Source organism: Callorhinus ursinus, unplaced genomic scaffold (genome assembly GCF_003265705.2).
Source record: "Callorhinus ursinus isolate GAN/ISIS: 27379988/994484 unplaced genomic scaffold, GSC_fseal_2.0 scaffold18, whole genome shotgun sequence".
NCBI lineage: Eukaryota > Metazoa > Chordata > Mammalia > Carnivora > Otariidae > Callorhinus > Callorhinus ursinus.
In genome coordinates this window covers 24,238,902-24,257,163 of record NW_027397080.1, presented here as the reverse complement: position 1 = coordinate 24,257,163, position 18,262 = coordinate 24,238,902, and the positions used below count along the sequence as shown (strand labels likewise).

At 45.8% G+C, this 18,262-nt stretch overlaps 1 protein-coding gene across 5 annotated transcripts in view; it reads left to right on the top strand.

The window, feature by feature from the left end:
• Nucleotides 1–17,185, top strand: part of ACTL8 (actin like 8) — a 65,004-nt gene extending 47,819 nt beyond the window's left edge. For all 5 annotated transcript variants that reach the window (XM_073903622.1, XM_025855754.2, XM_073903623.1 and 2 more), the window contains exons 2-3: nucleotides 13,816–14,200; nucleotides 15,950–17,185. In XM_073903622.1, coding sequence (XP_073759723.1) covers nucleotides 13,853–14,200; nucleotides 15,950–16,702 — 1,101 coding nt within the window. In that variant the 5' untranslated portion in view covers nucleotides 13,816–13,852 and the 3' untranslated portion in view covers nucleotides 16,703–17,185. The remainder of the gene's footprint in view (nucleotides 1–13,815; nucleotides 14,201–15,949) is intronic.
• The last annotated feature ends 1,077 nt before the right edge of the window (nucleotides 17,186–18,262 follow it).

The following is an 18,262-nucleotide window of genomic DNA, read 5'->3' as shown; positions in this document are numbered from 1 at the left end:
TCCCTGAACCCAGTCACTCTTTTGAAGGATCAATTCTACCCTGCCCTTGGACTTCCTATGATGAGGCTCAGCCCATCTGCCTCTGGAGGTGAGACCTGCTCAGCTCCCTGCCCCCAGGAGAGGACTCTGGACCTAATGAGGACTGTTGCAGGGCCCCAGGCGTTTGTCCCCCAGCTTGGTTCCTGATGTGCAGGGAAGCCGAGAGCCATGTCTGACCTCATAATGAAATGTCTGGTTTCAGTTGGTAGCCCAGCCGGTGGGATCTCCCTACAGGAGGCAAGGGGAGGGTGTTTGGGATGGGGGCTTTGCCTTTGGGCCCTACTACAGAACCCCTGGGCCTGGTCAGCCATGAACAGGAAAGAAACGTGAGCTGCTTTTGCATCTGTATGGGTCCCCTAGGGCTGCTAGACAAATGACCACAAACTTAGTTCTTAAAACAAGACAGATTTATTCCCTTACGGTTCTGGAAGTCTGAAGCACAAAGTGAGTCTCCAATCAAGTTGTGGCAGGGCTGCGTTCCTCTTGGAAGCCCCAAGGAAGACTCCACCTCCTTGCCTTTCCCAGCTTCTATAAGCCACCTGCATTCCTGGGCTCACAGCCCCATCCTCTGTCCCCAGAGTCAGCAGTGTTGCTGCCTCTTTCTCTGACTCTGACCTTTTTCCTCTCTCCTCCACATTTCAAGGACCCTTGCGATTCCCCTGGGCTCATTTGAATAATCCAGGATATGTTCCCTATCCCAAGATCAGATGATTAGTAGCCTGAATTCTACCTGTAACCTTAATTCCCCTTGGCCACATAACCCAAACTGTTCATGGGTATTCACGTGTTTGAGGGTCAGGACACAGGTGTCTTTGTGCTGTGCCGAACACAGCATGGAGAGGCTGAGAACAATGTAGCTGTTGGGTTAGAGGCGTGAACTCAGGAGCCAGAGACCCTGGTTCATATCCTAGTTCAGCGCTCAGTGTCTGTGTGGACTCATTAAGTTTCCTCCCCGTACCTCAGTTCCCTTACATAAACACCTGAAGCCAATGGTGGTGTCTGGCCCACAGGGTGACCGTGCTCGTGAGATGGGGAGCAAAGTGCTCCAATGGCGTGGGGGTCATGGGATGTATGCTCAGGGTGAGCAGCGGTCAAGTACGCAGCGGTCAAGTGCTGATATCCAAACACGGAGTGAGGCTCCCCATGTCACGAGCGTTCCTTAGGGTCCAGCAAGAGTGTAGGTAAAGGCGCCGAGTTCCTTACAAAATGTTTCCAACCAAACACAAAGCATTTTGTGTTTGGGGCCCTAGAGGGAGCCTTGGTGGACACACCCCAGAGTGCCTGTGTGCACAAATACTGTACAGACCCTTGGGGAGCAAAGATTCCGTGTAGACAATTAGCAGTAAGAGCCTCCACCAACTAACGGGACCTAAGGTGGTATGGTTCCACAGCGCTTCCTGTAAGTGATCTTGCTTGTCCCTTCAGCATCCATGAAAGGTAGTTGTTCTCATTTTCAGATGAAGGGTTAAGAGAACTAGTTAACCTGAGCCCCTTGGTTAGCCATGGCAGTGGTTACCCTGGGCTCTGGAAGCCACGGGCATGGATAGGAATCCAGGTCGCCCTGTAGACTGGGTGTCTTGGGGCCAATGCCCTCACCTGTGTAAACGCTAATCCCTGCATCCGTATACCAGAGATGGTCCTATGCCCTTGTCATTGGCTTCTTGTACAGTTTAGATGAGATAATATGTGTGCAGTGCCCTGCCTGGAGTCTGGCACAGTGTAAGCACCAGCAGGTTTCTGGGTTGTGGTCGTCCGTGGAGAAATGAGCTCCCATGTGGGAGCTGGCTGGTGCTAGAAGCTTTCTGGAGTCAAGGCTTGATTCTGGCGGCATTTGGAAGACAGACAACACCCCGGAAGACACACAGCATCATCTGGTATTGGGATAAGTGCCATAGAACTAGTAAAGTTCGCTGCTGTGATTCTGGCTGGGAGCAGAGTGGGTGGACAGGGAGACCTTCTCTGATGGGCAACCCTTGAACCCAGACGGTCATGGCGAGAAGCAGTGGTTTCCAGAAGAGCTGGAACAGGTGTTCCAGACAGAGGGCATAGGGAACGCCAGGGTCCCAGGGAGGACGGAGTAGGCTGTGGTCTGGGGAAGGAAAGACCAGGAAAACATCAGTGGGGCTGGAGGCCTGTGCGCCGAGGGAGAGGGTAGAGTATGATGTTGGAAAAGCAGACAAAAGTTTCTTATAGTACGGAGTCTAGAACTAACTGTGGTTAATTGTTCTGATGCCGTTCAAGTTTTTTCTCCACTGGATTATTTTCATCAGCACAAAACCAACATACTTTTTCTCATCTATCAAAAAAGAAAGAAAAGAAAAGAAACCCAAGCCCCCTGGGGCCTCATCTCTCTCCACATCTATTGTTGTATTTCTCTGCTTCCTTTCATAGCAGAACTCATCAAAATCGTCTATACTCGCTGTCTCCGATTTCTGTCCTCCCATCCTTCCTTTTCCTGAAAGCTTTTAATTTTCAGAACTGTTCATACTTAGAGAACGTGCAAGAACAGTTCAATGCACTCTCAAAAGCCCTTCACCTCTGTGCAGTAGTCAATATCTTCTGACCACATTTGCTTTGAGGTTTTTTCTATTTACATGTGCTGGGTTAGTTCCCGATCTACTTGGAAGTAAATTGCATGACATTTTACCTTAAATACCTCTTTATGCATCTCTTAAAAATCAAGGCTATTCTCCTTCAAAACCACAATACAGTGATCAAATGCAGGAAATCTGACAATGAAGACACAACCCATGTTCAAATATCACCAATAGTTTCCCAAATATTCTTTTCAAAAATTCACTTAAAAGATTTGCATGCAAATAAGATTCACCCTTTTCTATGTGATTCTTTATGTAACCAAGATATAATCCAGTTCTGTCATCCCCCCAAATTCCTCCGTGCCCCTACGTAGTCAACCCTTCCTACCACCTCCAGCCCTCGGCAACCACCTGTCTCTTCTCTGTGTTGACAGTTTTTGCCTTTTTCCAGAATGTCCTAGAAATGCAAACATACAGCCTGCAGGTCTGGCTTCTTTCATTTCACACGCTGATTTTGAAAGTCATCCATTCTGTTGTACGTATCCATAGTTTGTTCCTTTCTGCTGCTGAGCGGGACACCGTTGGATGGACATACCCCAGTTTATCCATTCCCCAGTTGGAGAACATTTAGGCTGTTTCCAGGTGCGGGTAATTTACATTGGTGCAAAGTCTTTCCTGTGAACATAAATTTTTATTTCTCTTAAGAATCAGGTTGCTGGGTTGACTGGTAGGTGGATGTTTAACTTTATAAGAAACTTCCAAGCTGTTTTCCTGATGGGGCCTTTTTATGCTCCAATCAGCAGTGTATGAGAGTTTTAGTTCTTTCACATCCTTGCCAGCGACTGGTATTGTTCTTTAAAAAAAAAATTTAGCCTTTCTAATATGTATGTAGTAGTGTGTCATTGTGGTTTTACTTGGCATTTCCCTAATGACTAATGATGTTTAGCATCTTCTTGTGTGCGTATGTGTCATCTATATAACTTCTGTGATGAAGCGTCCAAATTTTTGCCATTTTTAACATGCTCATTTTTTTATTATTGAGTTTTGATAGTCCTTTATATATTCTGGATATAAGTCCGACATCAGAAATGTGATTTACAGATATTTTCTACCAGTCCTGTGGCTAATGTTTTTCATTCCCATAGTAGTGTCTTTTAAAGAGCAGAATTTTTTTAAGTCTTGATAAAACTCTTTCAAAATCTTTCCTGTTATGGATTGTGGTATTGTATCTAAGAACACCTAGATGTTCTTAGATAAGGTCACAAGATTTTCTCTTACGGTTTCTCCTGTAAGTTTTACAGTTTGCTTTTGTTTTGTTTTGTTTTGTTTTTTTTAAGTAGGTTCCACACCCAGCATGGAGCTCAACACAGGGCTCAATCTCATGTCCCTGAGATTAAGACGTGAGCTGAGATCAAGAGTCAGACGCTTAACCAACTGAGCCAGCCAGGCGCCCCCAGTTTGGGGTTTTATAATTATGGTTTGCATGATCTATTTTTAGTTAATTTTTTGTGCAAGAGGTGAGGAATGGGGTGAGGTTATTTTGTTTTCCACAGAGAGGTTCAATTTGTTTCCAGCACTGTTCATTGGAAAGACTACCTTTCATCACTGCAATGTCCTACCTGGCACCTTTGTCAGAATCCTTGGCCATGCTTGTCAGAGTCTGTTCCTGCGCTCTGTTCTTTCCCAGTCATCGGTGTGGACATCCATACACCAATATCATAGCCTCTTGATGACTGTGGATTTACAGCGGGTCTTGAAATCAGATAGTGTGAGTCTTCCAACTTTGTTCTTTTTCAAAATTGTTTGGCCATTCTCATTCCTTTGTCTTCCTGTATAAATGTGAGAGTCAGATTGTTGATACCTAAAAAAAAAAAATTCTGCAGGGATTTTGATTGGGATTGAATCAATAAATCAGTTTGGGGAGAATTGACATCTTAATGGTATCACATCTTCTCATCCATGAACACAGCATCTCTATTTACTTAGATTTTCTTTGGTTTCTTCCATCAATGTTTGTAGTTTTCAGCATATTTTATGACACATTTTCATAGATTTATGCCAAAGTCTTTTACGGTTTTTGATGCTATTATGAATGGCACTGTTTTTAAAAATTTTGACGTCTAGCTGTTTGTTGCTGGTATGTAAAATAAAACTGAGTCTTAAAATATGGAACTTGAATGATGTGACTTGGCCAAGCTCATTTATTAGTTGTAGTATCTTTTTTTTTTTTTTTTGTAGGTTCTTTGGGATTTTCTACATAGGTAATTATGCCGTCTGTAAATAGGGGCAGTTTCATTTCTTCCTTTGCAATTTGTATGGCTTTTCTTTCTTGTTCTTGACATATTGTACTGGGTAGGACTTCTGGTTCATTGTTGAAGAGGAGGGGTGAGAGGGGACGTCCTTACTGTTCCTGATCCTACGGAAGGAAGTTCCAGTCTTTCACCATTATCTGTAGGTTTTTTCTAGATGCCCCTTATCAGGTTAAGGAAATTCACTTGTAGTCCTAACTGTTGAAATGTTTTATTATGAATGCACATTGAACTTTATGCAATGGTTTTTTTCCATTGAGATAATCATGTGGTTTTTCTTCTTGGTCTGTTGATAGGTCAAAGTATATTGGCATTAAAATATTGAACCAGCCTTAGATCTCTGAGATATACCCCATTCAGTTGATGTGTATTATCTTTTTTATATATTGCTGGGTTTGCTAATATTTCATTGAGAATTTTTTTGTATCTATGTTCATGAGAGATTTTGTTTTGTAGGGTTTTTTGTAATATTTTTGATTTGGGTATCACGTAAATGCTGCCCTCACAAAATGAGTTGGGATGCATTCCCTCCTCTTCTGCTTTCTGGAGGAGATTGTATACAATAAGCTTTGTTTCTTCCTTCAGTGTTTGATAAAATGTACTAGTGAAGCCATTTGGCACTGTCATTTTCTTTGTTGGAAGGTTTTTAAACTAAAAATTCATCTCTTTCTTAGTTTGAAGGCTATTTGGCTTATATGTTTCTTTTTGAGTGAACCGTGGTATCTTCTGTCTTTGAAGGACTTTGTTCATTTCACCTACGTTGTCAAACTGATAGGCAGAAAGCCGTTCATAATATTCTCTTTTCATGCTGTTGAATTGGAAGTAATGTCACCTCATTCCTGATATCAACCCTTTGTGTCTTTCCTCTTTTTTTTTTCTTGGTCTGACTGGTGGTTTATTAATTTATCTATCTTTTCAAAGGACCGACTTTTCATTTTATTGAGTTTTCTCTATTGGTTTCCTGTTTTCAACTTTTATCATTTCCACCTTCTGCTTGATTTGAGTTTAACACATGCTTCCTTTTCTGGTTTCCTGAGGTGGGTGGTTAGATTATTGGCTTGAAACCTTTCTCCTTTTCCTCACATGAACATTTAATGCTATAAATTCCCTCTGAGCACTGCTTTAGCTGCACCCCACCCATTCTGATAGGTTGTATTTTTATTTCCATTCATTTCAAAATATTTTCTAATTTTTTTCTTTGACCCATGAGTTATCTTGACTCACACTATTTAATTTCCAAAGGTTTGGGGAGTTTCCTGATATCATTCTATTTTTGCCTTCTAGCCTAATTCCTTTATGATGAGAGAACCTGCTTTATATGATTTCAATTCTACATTTGTTAAGGTTTGTTTTGTGGCTCCTAAGGTGGCTTATCTTGGTGAGTGTCCCATGTGCTTTGGAAAAAGAATGTGCATTCTGCTCTTATTTAATGGAATGCTTTAAAAATGTCAGTTGGAAAATTAGCAAAGATACAGAATTCATGAACAGCCAGCCAACTTGGCTTATCTACTTCGACTCTCAATTACGAGAAAAGGAGTCATGGCCTACAGGTCGAATGGTGGATTTTTCTATTTCTTTTTATGCATCTTTTAGTCTTTGCTTAAAGAGTTGAGTTTTGAATACCTGTTCGATGCATATATATTTAGGATTATTATGTCATTTTGGTGAACCGGACTTTTACCATTATATAACACCTGTCTTTGTTCCTGGTGATATTCTTTGTTAGGAAGCCAACATTGTCTGATATTAAGGTAGCTACTCCTGCTTTCATTTGATTCATTCTTATGTGGTTTAGTTTTTTCTATTCTTTTACTTTTTAACTAATCTTTATCATTGTATTTAAAGTGGATTTCTTACAGATAGTCTGCAGTTAGGTCTTTTTGTTGTTGTTATTCCAACGGACAATCTCTGTCTTTCAATTGGTGTGGCTTGGGGCATATTATTTTAGTGTAATTGTTGATATGGTTGGATATAGGGCTACTATTTGTGTCTCTCAGTCCCTGCTCTGTTCTTTTGTTTCTCTGTTCCTTCTTTCTTGCCATGTTTTAAGATTATTTGGATGTTTTTTAGTATTCTGTTTTACTTTATCTGTTGTATTTTTGGGTTTCTCTTTGTATTGTTATTATTATTATTATTTTTATTGCTTGCTCTTGGGATTGGCATGCATATACCCAGCCTTTTTTTTTAATTAAAAAAATTTTTTTTGTATACCTAGCCTTTAACAGTCTAATTAGAGTTAATGTTTACACTTCACATACGTGTAAAACTTGCAACCACATAGCTTACTTCCCCCACCTCCTTTCTCATAGGACTTACAAGCATTACGTCCACATACCCTGGAAACACCACCACACATTGTTATAACTTTTCGCTTTCAATGGCCATATCCATTTTTAAGAGGATAAAGGATCCTTTTATATTTGCCCAGATATTTACTAAATCTGGTATTCCTCCTTCACTCCTGCAGTTCCAGATTCTGGTATCGTTGTCCTTCAACCTGAGGAACTTTCATTAGCATTTCTTTTTTCTTTTTTATTTCTTTTTCTTTTTTTATCATTAGCATTTCTGAAAGCAGTGCTGCTGGGGATGAATTTTCTTGGTTTTCCTTCAACTAAGAATGTCTCCTTTTGTCTTCATTCCTGAGGGATACTCTTGGTGGGTATGGAATTCTGGGTTGACATTTGTGTCCGATGAGAAGTCTGCAGTCAGCCTAATTGTTGTCCCCCACCCTCCATATTTATAATGCTTTCATTTTTCTCTGGAGGTTTCCAAGATTAAGCAAGAGAAAACTTCAGTATTCGGTAGTTGACTACACTGTGTCTACATGTGTGTTTGTGTGTTTTGTTTTTTAAATTTATTCTCTTTGGGGTGTGGTGTGCCGAGCTCCCTGAATTTATGTCTTTCACAGAATTTGGGAAATTTTTAACCATTATTGCTTCAAATACTTTATACTGTGATGATCTTTCTTCTCGTCTTGTGGGACTTCAATGACATGAATATCAGACGTTTTTATATTATCCCACGGGCCTCTAAGGCTCTTTTTGTTACATTATCTCCTTCCTGTTTTTCAGATTGGGTAATTTCTGTTGATATCATAATTTATCTTATTCATTGCTCTGCCACCTCCCTTCTACTATGGAAAAGATTTTAAAAATTCAGATATTATGCATACCTCTTGGTTCTTTTTATAGAATCTACCTCTCACTGAGAACACCTGTCCTTCCCTTCACTTACAGTGCATCTACCTGTATGTCCGTTATAACCGCTGTTCAGACATCTTCAGTAATTCCAGCATCTGGGTCATCTCAGTGTTGGTGTTTATCTTTTCCCTGAAGGATTAATAAGGTTTCTCTGATTCTCTGTGTGTTGGGTAATTTTGGTTTCTATGCTGGATATCCTGAATATCCTGCTGCGAGGCTCTTCTGGAGAACACTTGTTTTCTTGGTTCTGTTTTAGTGTGCAGCGGCCCAGCTGGGCTCAGGCTGTACTTGGTCTTCTTCCGTGAGTGGTGGTTCCAATGTCAGTTCCACTCATAGTGGCTTCGTGCTGCTGCTTGGGTCCCTCCCTCGCACGCACATGTGCATCCGGGCCTTGAGCCGGTTCTTACACAGAACAAGAGGAGTTCCTTCTCTGCTCTCTTCTTTCCATCCCCGTTGACTTACAAGGGCCCCCTTTCCTGATGTTATGGCCAGAAAGACAGGTCTTCCCTTGGTCTTAGAGGTCAGTTACACCCTCCTGAAGCTCATCTGGGAACCCGTCTCAGGGTGACACTGCAAGAGAAAAGGGGAAATAGAACAGATGAGAACTTCACCCCTCGCTGGGTTGTTTCTCTAAGTTTTGATTCTTCTCTTTAATCTGCCTGTTTTGCTTTTCCTTTTGCTTTTTGCATTTTGTTTGACGTTGTTAGTTATATTCAGTGGGAGGCAGGGCTGCGGTAGTCTGTCCCTGGTGCTGCTAGCACCAGGAGGCCACGATAATGTTCTTTATGTAATTTTATTTCTCTGATCCGCACTTGGAAAATGTACATTGTGTTAGTGACCCCGTCCTTCAATTTCGAACCCTTAACATTTCTTTTGTTACGTGCACTGCTGATTTTTTTGCAGAGCAGGGAGCCAGTTTCGTAGATCTCTGTCTCCTACCTCTCAGGCTTTTCTCCATTAGTGACACTCCGATGAAACTCTTTTGCCAAGGCTACTGGTGATTTCTGTGTTGCTAAATTCCATGGATATTTCTCAGTCTTCATCTAATTTCTCTCTTCTTGACATATTTTCTCTGCTTGGCCTCTGACATACCCTCCTATCCCTTAGCCACTCCTTCTCATCATCTTTACTGGTTCCTTCTCAACGCCCAGCCCCTAGACCTTAAATTACCTGCAGGCACTTGTCTTGATCTGCCCCTAGTCTCTTCATGAGTTCATCCATGCCCAAAACTTGCAATTTCATACCCTCAGTAAGTTCCAATTATATCTCCAGCTCAGACATCTGCAGACTCTGCCTCTGGACATCGTCATGTGTACCTAATAGGCATCGCAAACTGTTATCACGTCCAACATAAAAAAAATCCCAATTTCCTCCCTGCCCCAAACCTGCTCCTTCTATAGTCTTCTCCATTTCAGTAAGTGGGTACTTCATTCTTCCAGCTTTTCAGGCCCCAGATCTTGGTGTTTTCCTTCATTCTTCTCCTTGTTTCGTGCTCCACTCTAACAACAGTCTTCCCTAAGTACATCCAGAGTCTGACCACTTCCCACCTTCTTTCCTGCTGTCACCGTAACGCAGGCCACTGTCATCTGTCATGTCCTTTCCATCCCCTGCTTCTACCTTGATCTCTGTGCTCCGTTCTTCATATCAGCTCAAGTGGAGTGTGTACGACTCAAGTCAGATCATGTCATTGCTCTGTTCAACCCCCACGCCCCTAGTGGTTTCCCATGTCTCTAAACAATATGAAGGCCTGCGAGGCCCGCCCAAGAACTTTGGCACCCTTCCCCTCGCCCACTACACACATCCCATTATATGGTCCTCCTGACTGTTCCTAGAACACACGTACCAGTTTCTTCCTCAGGGCTTTTGCATCTACTGTTCCTTTGGCTTGGACCCTTTTCCAGGTAATCGCATGCCTTATTCTCTCACTCCTGTTCTCCGCTCACAGGTCACCTGATAGAGAGGCCTCTCCTGACTGCCCCGTCTAGAACAACACCACAACACTGGGCTCCTTATTCTCCCTGGCCCTCTTATCAGATTTTATTTTTCTTCATTGTACTAAGTCCCACTCCCCTCCCCCTGGCATGATGTATTTGATCTGGTGCTTACTGACAATCTCAGTAGGATGTCAGGTCTGGGAGGGCAGGAACTGCTCCATTGAGTCAGGCTAGAATTGTTCTTGGTACATCGTGGGTGCTCCGTGGGAATTTATAGTATTGCTGACTCAGTAAAAATGCTTTTGAATATGTGGATTTTATCTCTGTCCTTGGAGCTGGGCTCCATGGCATCCCCCAGACTTTCTTCCTACATCATGGCCCAAGAGAGGAATGGTGCACTGCCTCTCTGCCTTCTGTTCCCAGGCTAGGTCGCTCAGGCCACCAGCCTGCCCTCCCCCCATGCCCCCAGTGAGCATCTTGATGCACAGCCACAGTGGAGGTCATCCCAGCAGGCTGTCCTCCGATTCGGAAGGCCAGGGCCAGGGAAGCATCCACCAGTGAGCCCGCTCTTGTGATGCGGGGAGGTTGGTGGATGTCATCCATGCACCGGTTCTTCATCACTGGGTGATTCAGGGTGAGCAGGCCAGGGAGGAGGCCAACACCTTGGCCCCATCTCTCTTCCTTTTTGCTCTCCCCCATCTGATGTCAGAGCTATTTCAAGGTGGTAGAGCTTTGTCACTGCCCCAAGGTTGGTGGTGGTGGGGAGCCTCTGGCCAGGGCCGCCAAGTGGCTGTCATCACCCACAATGATGTGCGGGCTCAGCTGCTGCCCAGAACGGAGGCAGAGCATAGAGCCAGTGGGGTGACAGCCCCAGATTTCACCTTCGGGCCGCACTGCCTTCCTGGATGTTACTCTTACGGGAAACACCCATGTGCATTCCGGGCACCAAGGCTGCCATCTGGGTGACAGGTCGCATTCTGCAAGGTGATTACATCAACCTTTAGGTGTCCCTGCACCCATGGGTTTTTTCCCTTAACATTTTTTACTTAGAGTAAAAATCACTCTTTGTAGTGTATAGTTGCAAGAGTTGACAAACGTATACGGTCATAGACTCACCCTCACCACCCAGATCTAGCACGCTTCCATCATCACCCCCAATCCTGCCATAACCCCTCATGGCCACCCCCCTTCCACTCCTGGCCACTGGCACCCCCAGATTTGTTTTCTTTTTTTTTTAAGATTTTATTTATTTATATGAGAGAGAGAGTGAGCATAAGCAGGGGGAGCAGCAGAGGGAGAGGGAGAAGCAGACTCCCCTGCTGGGCAGGGATCCCGATGCGGGGCTTGATCCCAGGACCCCGTGATCATGACCTGAGCCCAAGGCAGACGCTTAGCCGACTGAGCCACCCAGACGCCCCCTCTTTTCTGTCCTTATACGTTTGCCTTTTCCAGAATTGTCATGGGAATCAAATCATACAGTTGTTGCCTTTTGAGTCTGGGTTCCTTCCCCCAGTGTACTCGAGATTTGTTCGTTATTACACATGCCACTTGTTCATATCTGTTTGTCGTTGAGTATTACTCCACTGAATGGAGATTTGCTTATCCATTCTCCAGCTGAAGGATCGTTAGGTGGTTGCTCGGTTTTGATGATTATAAATAAAGCGACTATAAACATGTGCATGAGGATTTTGGGGTGAATGTACGTTTTCATTTCCCTTGGGAGAATACCTAGGAGTGAGAGTCCTAGGTATGGTGGGTGTATATTTACGTTTATATAAGAAGTTGCCAAACTGTTTTCCAAAGTGTTTTATTTTGCATTCCCACCAGCAGCGTATATGGGCTCCAGGCCCCCCACATCCTCGCCCCTCACCTGGTCCGGTCAGCCTCTAACCTTGAGCGTTCTCCTAGCCAGGTGGTGCCATCTCATTGTGGTTTTAATGTTCATTTTTCTAATGACTCATGAGTTCAGCCTCTTTTCATACGTTTGCTTGCCATTCGTGTATCTTTTTTTGTGATGTGTTTGAATCTTTTGCCCACTTGAACTATTGGATTGTTTTACTTATGTTGGGTTTTGTGAGTTTGTTCATTATAGTTTTGGGATGCAAGTTGCTTATCAGATATATGATTTCAAATACTTTCGCCCAGTCTGTGGCTTGTCTTTTTGTTCCCTTCACAGTGTCTTTCAAAGTACAAGTTTCTGGGGCACCTGGGTGGCTCAGTCGGTTAAGCGTCTGCCTTCAGCTCAGGTCATGATCCCAGGGTCCTGAGATTGAATCCTGTAGTGGGGCTCCCTGCTCAGTGGGGAGTCTGCTTCTCCCTCTCCCTCTGCCTCCCCCCACTGCTTGTGCACTCTCTCTCTCTTTCTCTCTTGCAAATAAATAAATAAAATCTTTTTTTTAAAAAAGTATAAATTTCTTAAATTTTGACAAAGTCCAGCCTATCATTTTGTTCTTTTATGGACCAGGCAAATGATGTTCTCTCTAAGGAAATTTTACTGTATCTGAGGTCACAGCGATGTTCTCCTCTGTTTCTTTTAAAAGTTGTATTCTAGTTTTAGGTTTTATGTTTAGATCTATCATCCATTTTGAGTTTTTTTTTTTTAATAAGGTGTGAGGTATGGATTGAGGTTAGTTTTTTTTTTTGCATGTGGATTTCCAGTTGTTCCTTACCATTTACTGTAAAGACCATTGGTCCTTCCTTTCCTGGTTTTTGCACCTTGTCAAACTTTGTGAGGATGTGTGTCTGGACTTGTCATTCCATTCTCCATGTTTCTGTGATAAATCTTTCACCAATGCCACATTGTCTTGGCTACTGTAGTTTTGTAGTAAGTCTGGAAATCAGGTAGTGACCACACCTGCCTTTCTGGCATGGTGGTTCTTATGCCCCCCCTTTACAGGCATCGAAACACCATGATCGTGGTCAGACATCCTGCGTACTGCCTCCCTTATGCAGTAACTTAGTCGCCTAGCTCCGACTCAAAACCCACTTCTCGGGCTTAGCCTGATGCTCAGAGTGTGGCCTTTGGAATCTGCTTTGGGTATAATTGTCAGCCCAGCTGGTCAGTTGCGTGGCCCTGGGAAAGTAACTTCAAGCCCTCCATGCCTCAGGGTCCCCACCTGTAAAATGGGGGTCACAGTGGTGCCTGCCTTACAGGTTGTGGTACAGAAGAAACGATCACCTGCTCAAGCCATATGAAAGTGCATTTGATCATTTTTGACCGGCACAAATGGCAATTTTACATAGTTCAACCTCCCATGCAAGGTGTTCCTCCTAGAGCTAGACCAAGAGCATGCACCGCAGAAATGGTAGCTCTGCAGGTTGTCACTGTCATCACTGTCATTGTCACCGTGGTTACCACAGCTCATGCTGCTATTGCCCCTATGCTGTTATTGTGAGGGCGGTGGCCCCCGAGGCTCATGACCCTGAGTTCTCGAATCAGGCAGCCAGCCACCATCAAGTGCTTCCTGGGTGAAAGCTTCTTGTGAAGGCTGCCAAGAGTAGCAGGGCCCAACCTCTGCTCCTGTGGAGTGGAAGTGTGCCCCTGGTATAACAGACAAGTGTGAGAAGTACAAGGGGAGAGGTGGGTGGGAAGGAGGGCTTGGCAGGACTTTGCAGGCAGGGCCTTGTAGGGTGATTAGGAGTTTGAGACAGGAGGAACATTGCAGGTACAGCTTGTGCAAAGGCTTGGAAGGGGAGATGGACACACTTTAGGGGAGCCTGAAGCTTGATTCTGGGGTGGAGAGTGGGCAGGAGTCCATGGTGGCCTGGAAAAACCCCTCGTCCTTTCTCTCCACAGTCGAGTCCAGAAGACCTCTCCCACCTCTGCCTTCACCATGGCTGCGAGAACCATTATCATCGACCACGGGTCTGGCTTTCTGAAGGCTGGCTTTTCTGGGTGGAATGAGCCCCAGATGGTCTTCCCAAGCATCGTGAACTACATCCCATGCAGGGAGAATCCTGGCCCCAGCTATGCCCAAAGGCGCGTGAGTCTAGGCATCGACATTTGCCATCCTGATACCTTTAGCTACCCCATCCAGCGTGGCCGTATCCTCAACTGGGAGGGCATGGAGCACATCTGGACGTTTGTCCTGGAGAGACATAGACGGGAGCATGAGGACTTCCCTGTGATGGTCACAGAGTCCCCTCTGAAGGAGCCTGCGGACCGACGGAAGACCCTGGAGGTAAGGCGAGTGGGAAATAACCTGGCATTTTGTGTTCAGACATGACTGAGTATCAGGAACTCTGCTTTCTAACAATTTGCCCCATAAATGTTTCCTGAGTACCCAGTGTGTGCCTGGCACTTGTTGTAGGCAAGATGGGGTTCATGGAGTTTCCTCTAACAGATGGAGACACAGCAGTTGAAATGTTCTGTGGAGAAGGGGAGACACTGGATACTTTGTTTGTGGATCCCATAAATGTTCCAAGATCATATTCCACCTTGAAGTTGCAGGGGTTGGGTCTTGCAGGCCCCAGAGGCTGTGGGGAGTGCTTAGATTTTACTCTAAATCAAGGTTCGGCAAACTACAGCCGGTGAGCCAAATTGGCCCACCATCTGTTTTTATAAATAAAGTTTTATTGGAACATAGCCATGTCCACCCATTTACATACTGTCTTTGGCTACTTTCATACCGTATCAGCAGAGCTGTGATACTTGTGGCAGAGACCGTATCCATACTGTGTAAAGGCTAAAAAACTTACTCACTGTAGGTTTGCTAGATAAAATCCGTGGTGCCTAGTTAGAGCTGGATTTCAGATAAGCAACAAATAGTACTTTAGTATAAGCATGTCCCAAGTATTGCATGGGACATACGTATATGAAAACATTATTTGTTGTTTGTCTGAAAGTCAAATTTAATTGGGCAGCCTGTATTTTTATTTGCTAAATTTGGCAACCCCAACTGTCTAGCTTTTATAGAAAATGCTTGCCAAGCCCTGCTCTAAATAAATCGGAAGATCCTGGAGAGTTTTAAGTGGGATTCGTATTTAATTTACTATTTGAAAAAGAGCGCCTTGGCTTCTATTTGGGAAGTGGATGGTGGTGGGACAGTATTCTGAGTGTGGGCATGGGGGAGCTCCCCCCCGCCTTAGCGGGGAAGCTGGTCCTTCTGGGGCCTGAAGAGGAGGCTACCTGGCCAAAGGCCATGGCAGACGGCAGACTAGTGCCGCCTTTCTGTGTCTATAGGGTCAGAAACCTGGGGATGCAGTCAGAGCTGGGGAATTAGGGAGGTGGTTGGGGTGCTTTGTAAAGATCTGGGTGGGGAGGGAGTGTGGTGGTGAGTGGGGGAGAATATCAGCCTAGGGACTTTGCCAAAACCTAAATGTCAGAATTCCAGTTTTGTCTTGATGTGTGGAGGAAAAAAGACTTCACTTACCAGGAGGTGAGAGTCTGTATCTCCCTCCCTCCCTCCTTCCTTCCTTCCTTCTTTCCTTCCTTCCTCCCCCTCCTTTTTTGGACGCAGTGGTGGATATGATATATGTGTTTCTTGTCTAATTTCTTCTTCCCTTTTCTAAAGAAATGGGTCAGGTGGCTGATCTGCCCCTTGGCCGTAGCCCCCGCTGGTCCTGGACTCACACACAGCCAAGCATCTCAGCACCATTCCATGTAGCAGCTGACAGTTCCTCCCACCCCTCCACCAAAAACAGTCTTCAGAACAGTGGGGGTCCTCAAACACCCCCCACTACCCCAGGGCAAATCTGACTCCTAATTCTCTGGCACCTCCCTTGTTCCACAGCGTGAGCTCCAGGGGCCCTGGGCCCCACCTCCTTGGGGCAGCACCCCCCCGCCCCACACGCAGGGGACACAGGTCTGCACCTGCTTCAGTTCTGAGAGCTTAGCACATAGCTCAGTCTGGGGGAAAACAGAAACCAGAAATGGATCGGGGCCTTTTGTGTGGGGGAAATACCCTAGTGGCTCTTCTCCCTTCTTGCAGATTATGTTTGAGTTACAGGATGTGCCGTCCATACTGCTGGCAGACCAGCTGGAGATGTCCCTGTACGCCTCCGGCCTCCTGACCGGCGTGGTGGTCGATTCCGGCTACGGCCTGACACGCGTGCAGCCCTTCTACCTGGGCCGCCCCTTGCGGCCCAGCGGCAAGACACTGGAGTTTGCGGGCCAGGATCTGTCGGCCTATCTCTTCAAGAGCCTCTTTAAGGAGGATCGCAACCACCACAACCTGTTTCAGCTGGAGACGGTGGCCACCACCCAGATGAGCAAGTGCTACGTGCCCCAGAATCTGGCAGAGGCGCTGGACTTCCGCCAGAGCCTGCCGAGCGGCTCAGATGAGAACAACACCTATCAGCTCCCCGATGGCACCCCAGTGGAGCTGACCCCCATGCAGCGGCTGGCCCCCGAGATGTTCTTCAGCCCCCAGGTGTTCGACCTGCAGGGGCCCAGCATCTCTCAGGCTGTGGTGGATGCCATCTTGGCCTGCGAGGCCGCCCTGCACCCGATGCTCATCTCCCACGTTATGGCCTGTGGGGGCAACACCCTCTATCCCGGTTTCACCAAGCGCCTGTACAAGGAGTTGATTACAGATCATTTCTCCTCCACCAAGGCCGCCATGTGGGTGGGTTCCAATAGAAACTTTAGCGTCTGGCTGGGGGCGTCCGTTGTGGCCCATCTGTCTTCCTATAAGTCCGAGTGGATGACCAAAGAGGAGTATGAAGAGAGTCAGAGGCTGTGACCTGTCCCAGGGGCTCGGGGGGGATCAATTTCCAGTGACAGGGTCGGGGCAGGGGTGGGGTTAGCTGGCTTTGAAATTCCGAGGTTATGAGGGTGTTTTTTAGGTTCTAGGGTTTTATCTCATTTCAAGAGTGGGATCCAGCCCAGAGGAGGACAGGGAAGCCCTCTGGGGATAGTGTCTCCAGGGGGTGGTCTGTCATTTGGAGGGGAGCAGTCAGTTAACATCTCCAGATAGCTACTTACCTTTTGCTGGCATCTTCCTTGGGCTGTCCTGTTCTCAGTTCAGTAGGTTTTAACCAGGGCAAGAGAGGTGGGACCTTCTGCTGGGGTCCCAGTTATTTTTGACGAGGAGATGAGGGGTGGAATGGGAGAGATGAAGTTTTTCTAGTCTTACTCATTCTCTTTGGCCAGGGAGGATTTGCTACAGGTGAGCCCGCAGGCCCTCCCTCCCTCCTGTGGCCAGGGTCTTGTTTTATACCTGCAAATAAACAACTTCTTTGGAACCGGTGTTGGCTTCTGTTGTGGACGGCGGGGGTGGGGTGGGGTGGAGTACAAGTAGTGTGAGTGCATGAGGACCAGGGTAGGTCTGGGGCAGCCTCTGGGGACCCACTGAAGCCGGATGGAGCCCCCCGTTCTTCCTCTGCCACAGTCTCTCTCTTAATCCCAGCTGTCCCAATATTCTGGTAAAGTTTGAGCTTCTACTAGTGTAACATTTATTTGGTAAATATTGGAGGGACTATGGGTAAAAGATACTAGAGGTTTCTGCTTTCAGGGAGTTTGTAGTCCACTGTGGGGACCTAGACAGTAAATAAGGAAAACTATTTGAGGTGACAAAGAATGAAATAATGAATCAAATGCAAAAAGGTCACATGATCTGGGGGGTTGGGGCTGCCTACTTTTGATGGGGTAGCCTGAGATGGGACTGCTGGGGACCATGGGTGAGGGGTCACCACCCCCTCCTTCCTTGGCACACTGTGAAGTTACACTTCCCAGGACACCACCACCCCACCATAGGTAGGGTCACCTGACCATGCCATAGGTTCTGGCCAGTTCAGAGAATGCCTGACCCTTAAAATAACCCTATCAGCCTGCAGGGTGTGGAGGATCTAATGGGGGAAGGGCAAAGCTGCAGATGGAAGGAGGCTGAATGACTGGCTGGAGCATACCACCTCCCCCCCAAGCCCCACCCAACCCCATTGCACTGCACTGGGACATGAGGAAAAATCTGCCACATTCAGCCACTGAGATTTGAGGGTTGTTTGTTACAGCAGCTGTTTTGCTTACCCTGACTAATACACAGAACTATTTATTTAACAATTTTTTTTTTTATGTTAAGTGGCAAAAGTGAGGTTCAAATCCAGTCTGGGTCCTCAACCACTGTGTTATATGGCTGCTTCTGAACAGGGCTCTTAGTTCCCTAATGTTAATGGAGTAATAAGTGCAGTGGGCAGAAGATTGGAGCCCAAGGAACCCTGACGTTTCAGGGACAGGAGGGGGAGTTTGAAGGCCAGAGTCCATCTCATGTTGTCTTTGCCACATGAACCATACTGTCTCAGCCCCA